The sequence below is a fragment of the Apium graveolens genome, chromosome 1 (assembly GCF_009905375.1).
Source record: "Apium graveolens cultivar Ventura chromosome 1, ASM990537v1, whole genome shotgun sequence".
In the NCBI taxonomy this organism is placed as follows: domain Eukaryota; kingdom Viridiplantae; phylum Streptophyta; class Magnoliopsida; order Apiales; family Apiaceae; genus Apium; species Apium graveolens.
The window spans coordinates 189,581,381-189,587,265 of record NC_133647.1 but is presented as its reverse complement, the minus strand read 5'-3'; the positions used below and the strand labels follow the sequence as shown (position 1 = coordinate 189,587,265).

Sequence of the window (5,885 nt, the reverse complement as noted above, 5' to 3'; positions counted from 1 at the left end):
TAAAGGTTAAAGACTAGCAACTTAGGAAAACACAAAAGGAAATTGATTTGAGCACCTCAGGTTTTGTAATATTCGTGAATTTTATTTATTTAAATAATAATAATAATAATAATACAAAAAGAGAGATTTTTTTTTTTTTTTATAAAAAGAAGAGTTGAAAACAAACGTGTATTTTGTGGTTAAGGTTTAATTTATTAAAATTCTTAGAATTCTAATAGGAATAGGTGAGTTAGCACGTTATATATAATCCAGCTACGCATTACAAACATAATCATAAAAATAAACCCTAATCGGGCAGAGACATAGAATCGATAAACAGAGCCGTGTGTATTTAGTCGCCGGAAGTTAGGCAGCCTAGCCTATAGAGACAAGTAAGAAGGTTTCTTTTACTTATTGCTTATCATACTAATTTAATGATTAAATATGAAGTTATCTCTCTTCTAATAAATTTGCATTGTCATGTTCACATGCCACACAATATAGCACATACTCGAACTTTGATACCATAATGTATAGATTATGTTAATTATTAATTAATATATTATTGTTATTGTTGGAGGTATTATGTTGTTAGTTTTGCTAATGCAAGTTTAGACCAGGACTACTGTACATACAACTAATCTAGTTCATGGATGAGTTTAGTTAATTAAATGATTTAAAGAAAGAATGTCGTGTTTGTAAATATGCGGGATGTTGTCAAGGTCACTTTTGTTGATTTTAATATTATTTAAATACTAACGTTAATGATGATTGCGGTTAATGATAATAATGATGTTGGTAATTATATTTATTTAATATTATAATCTTGTTATTAGATCACGAGCCGGGAAATTTTAACGGGTTATTTATGAGTTTTGTTAGTGTTTGAGACTGCGAGTTCAAGGTACGGATTCTATCCCCTTTTTATTCAGCGCTACTCATCTTAAAATTGAATGTCTCTAATTCACTCAATTCCATATTTTATTTGCTCCGTTAATATTATCTGATCATTTTGACTTCCGAAAATTATTTTAAAATTTGATTTGGAAAATTTTAGATATCTGTTTATGCGATTTTCAAAAATTATTTATGACACCCTTTATTTTGGAAATCTGAATTACTTGTATCAGGTGATTTTAAATTTGCGAGAATATTTTATTTTGAACCCTTAGTGATTTAGGGTATACCGAGTTAACCAGCTGTAGGGGTACTACAGCCATGTCATTGCGGCACCAGTGACATGACACTTCCGTGACAGTGTGATTGGTCACGGCGTATCCTTCTGTTAGCTCTTGGGAGGAGCTTTTGCGCATTTGATATTTGTTCAGGATACGTGGGTGCACCCAGAGTTTGATTTGTGATTTGATTTATGGTGACGTTGTATATGCCGTACACGTTATCCATTTTGTTGCACGCATTAGGTACCCTATGATGTGTGTATTTGTATCTGTTCTGATCTCGGTATGAAATATCCTAACCCCTCGTTGCTTCAGCCTTACTTATTTTTAAAATTGTTGTGTTATTATAATTTTGCAGATTGTTTATTTCTGATCTCTTTATTTTATAATTGTATTCCAAATCCGTACTGGGCGTTTGGCTCACGCCGTATTCTTTTTCTGGCAGGTGCTTAGGGGAATCTGGGATTGTGTGATGGAGAGCTCCCCTTATTTCGTTCTTAGGATTTCAGACTTCCATCATTATTGAGACATAATTACTTATTAGAGATTTCAGCATTTATATTTTTGGTTTAGACATTTTGGAGATTTAATATTATTTAGAAGATTTTAGACTGTTTAATTATTGTTAGAAATATATTAGTGCTCTGTTTGCAGGTTTTGGATTTTAAGTAATATCTCCCTTCTATTTTAAGAAGGGGGTGTTACAGGTTTGAAGAAAAAAGATGATGTTATAAATGGAAGAATAGAAAATTTAACAACGCATGAGAATGTGATTTTTCCGTCAAGAGCTATCATTGGAATACAAGTCCGAAAGAGAAAGGCCTGGAAGCGAAGTCCGAAAGAGAAGTAGAAAACAAAGAAAAATGGGCATAATTTTTCATTTACAATCAGAACTGAAACAAGAGATTTAGAAGTGTAGGTTTGAGAATGAGTTTCTTGAAGGAGTACGAGAATCTGACAGAGGACAGCGATATGCGCCAAGCACGCATCGATTCAACAGGGCGACCAGGGAGACAATGACATTCAAGTAGAGTGAATCAATTGTGTATTACAATGAACCTAGTTCTCAGAGATATGTTCTTGTTGGAATTAATCTTAAACTTATTATTTATGTATTTGTTTTAAATAAATGTGTAGCTGTTTATATGGTGACCTAGTCGTGCATATGGAGAATTTTTACGAGCTATATAGAGTAGTTGGTAGAGTAGTGGAGTTTTATTAGGAGTATAATTGCTCGTTTTTAGCTACTACTTTGTTCCCGTTGTTCTTTATATATGTTTTGTATTTAGTTTTATGTTTAAGGAAAATGAACCGCTAGTTTCCTTCTTTCCCAGTTTATATGTTTTTAACATTGTCTATAACACTTCTTAAAAATATCAGTATTGATACTACACTTGGTATCAGAGCTCTGGGTTCTTGGCTAGTGCATGCCTAAATACCAACCTAAACACATGAACTATGGAGATGTCTAAGGAGAAAGAAGGAAGCTATGTGAGATTAAGTTATCCGATGCTTACAAGAAGCAATTACACAGCATGGTCTTTAAAAATGAAGGTATTCATGAAGGCTCAAGGAGTGTGGGGTGCGATAGAACAAACGGATTCCAAGACAACCGTAGACGACAAAATGGTTCAGGTAGCCCTTGCAGCGATTTACCAAGGAGTGTCCGAAGACGTACTACTGACTATTGCCGAGAAAGAGACCGCCAATAAGGCATGGTAGGCGATCAAAACGACGTGTATGGGAGCTAAACGGGTGAAAGAAGCAAAAGTGCAAACGCTGAAGGGAGAGTTTGAGTCCCTGATGATGAAGGAAACAGATAAAATTGACGATTTCTACATGAAGTTGAGTGGGATTGCGACTAACATTCGTGTTCCTGGGGAAACGATGGAAGAGCCAAGTGTGGTGAGGAAAATTCTATGTGCAGTTCCGGATAAGTTCCTTCAAATAGCCTCAAATATAGAGCAATTTGGAGATGTTAAAGCAATGACGGTTGAAGAATTAATAGGTCGCCTTAAAGCTCACGAGGAAAGGATGAAAGGCAGGTTCGAGAGCCCAGGTGGACAACTCCTCCTGACATCTCAGAATTAAAGAGTTAGAGGTGGTTCCTTCCTTGACAAGAGTAGGATAAGGTGTTACAATTGTAACACTATGGGACACTATGCTGCAGAATGTAGTAAACAGCGACGGGAACGAGAGAAGAGATAAGAAGCGAATCTCGCACAGAACGAGGATGATGAGCCAACGTTGTTATAGAAAGAAGTATGGTGCCAGACGGGCATACAAAAGTTCCAGAAGGGCATGATTCTTTAAAACCAAACAGGCTAAGTTTAAGTGCCAAATGGGTAGCGAAGATGAAAGCCAAATGGGCTAAGATATTGAAAGCCAGACGGGCTAAGCCAAACGGGTTGATAACAAGTTTAAGATTAAGGGGCTAATTGTTGGAATTAATCTTAAACTTATTATTTAAGTATTTTTTATGTATTTTAAATAAATCTGTAGCTGTTTACATGGGTGACCAGGTCGTGCATATGGAGAATTTTTAGGAGCTGTATAAAGTAGTTGATAGAGTAGTGGAGTTTTATTAGGAGTATAGTTGCTCGTTTTTAGCTACTACTTTGTTCCAATTGTTCTTTATATATACTTTGTATTTAGTTTTATGTTTAAGGAAAATGAACTGCTAGTTTCCTTCTTTCCCAGTTTTTATATTTTTAACACTGTCTATAACACTTCTTAAAAACATCAGTATTGATACTACAGTTCTCAGGGCCGCTAATGGATTTGGAGTCTGGTATCATAGATAGTCTCCAATCTGAACCCTATAGTCAGATCTTCAGGTCTCTACGGATCTTCAGCCAGATCTTCAGAGAAAGGCCTGGAAGCAAACTTGAGAAGTTTGAAAGAGAAGTAGAAAATAAAGAAGAAACGGCATAATTTTTATTTACGGTGGGAACTGAAACAAGAGATTTAGAATGTAGGTTTGAGAAGGAGTTGCTTGTGAATCAGCACGAGAATCTGACAAGAGGACACGAGGAACACGAAATCGATATGTGCCGAAAATGCATCGATTCAACGGGGTGTTAGCAAGGATAAATCGATATTCAGCCGGAGCGAATCAATGTGTATTATACGGAAGCTAATTCTCAGATATATGTTCCCAGGGCGGTGCTTATGGATCTGGAGTCTGGTACTATCGCTATTCTCCGAATCAGGACACTATAGTCAGATCTTCGGGCCTCTACAACTTTGTTTTTGGTAATCTGATGTTAGTAAGAATTGGGCTAGAGGTAACTGTACTGAAGGCACTGAGTTGATTGACTCCGTCCTTGATGTTATTAGAAAGGACGCTGAGAATCTTGACCGTCTTCAAGGGTTTTAGTGTAATATCCGGGAATTTTGCGACTTGTATTTATGAATGTTATATATATGAATGTGTATTAGAATATATATATTTATATATATATATATATATTTATATATATATATATTTATATATATATATTTATATATATATTTATATATATATTTATATTTATATTTATATATATGAGAAAACTGGGCCTAAGGTTGTCTTTAGATAAATTACCTATGGTTATGACATTTTATAGTGTAATATTTTAAGGACAAATCTGTAAATATAAACACGACCCCCCTGTATTTACAAAATACCCCTATGCTACACTTATTTTCTTTTAACCTCAAACATATCTCCTGAGATCATCCTCAGGGCCAGCAATTCCTATATATATACATGATTAAGTGACCCGTATGTGTTGATATGATTAAATGAATTAAGTAAAAATGTGACTGATAAAGATATCGGATTTTCGTGTATATAATGAAAATGAAAAAGTGAGAATATTTATGATTTAATATGGAAATTAAATGGAAGCATGAAGCTTCTATTGAGGAAGGTGTGATTATGTGAAGTTTGACTCAGTTGTGTTTGAGAATTATTTGTACAATTATTGCTGAGTCGTATTATTTTATTTTTGATTGTAATAAATAATTTTATGGAAGATTAATTTTTTATAAATATTGGAGTTATCCCTAAAATTATTTTAATGGCTTTATAATTTCCATAAATATTTATGGGAATTTATAAAATTTAGAAAGTAGTATTTCGTCAATTATTTATCCTGAAATGATTTTAAGATTGTATTTAAGTGTAAATTCAGTATTAAATTCAAGAATATTTCAAAAATCATGAAATTTATATTTTCTTAATTTTTGAATACTTCGAGAATTTTAAAATTATTTCGGAAATTTTTCGGGTTATATTCATCTGCACGTTTGTACGTTAAATCGTAAAATGCGGATATGATGCGCGATCCAAAAATGATTCAATAATTATGAAAATTTTATTTTACTAGTTTTTAAATATTTTGAGAATTTTAAAATTATTCTGGTAATTTTTCGAGTTTTATTCACCCACATGCTTGTTCGTTAAAATGTAAATCGCGGGACAAAACCGGGCCGCAGGAAGTTCGTGCTAATCCTTATTCTTACGTGTCTGCTTCTCAGAAATTGTACTGATACGTGTAAACTTTCTACAAAAACATCAGACACGTGGCAGGCAACATTTGATAATTATTAAAAAAAACAAAACAAACAGAAGCATCAGCTCTCTCTCTCTCTCTCTCTCTCTCTCCCCCCTCCTTATCTCTCTTTCCCCCCTCTGTTTCTCCGGTTTCCCCCCTGTTACTCCCTGTTCGCCGGAATTTACTT

At 34.1% G+C, this 5,885-nt stretch overlaps 1 protein-coding gene across 1 annotated transcript; it reads left to right on the top strand.

Annotated features, from left to right (window-relative positions):
• Positions 1 to 2,897: 2,897 nt before the first annotated feature.
• On the top strand, positions 2,898 to 3,248 carry LOC141713661 (uncharacterized). The gene has a single exon (XM_074517172.1). It carries the CDS (start codon positions 2,898 to 2,900, stop codon positions 3,246 to 3,248), a length of 351 nt encoding a protein of 116 aa, XP_074373273.1.
• Positions 3,249 to 5,885: the final 2,637 nt, after the last annotated feature.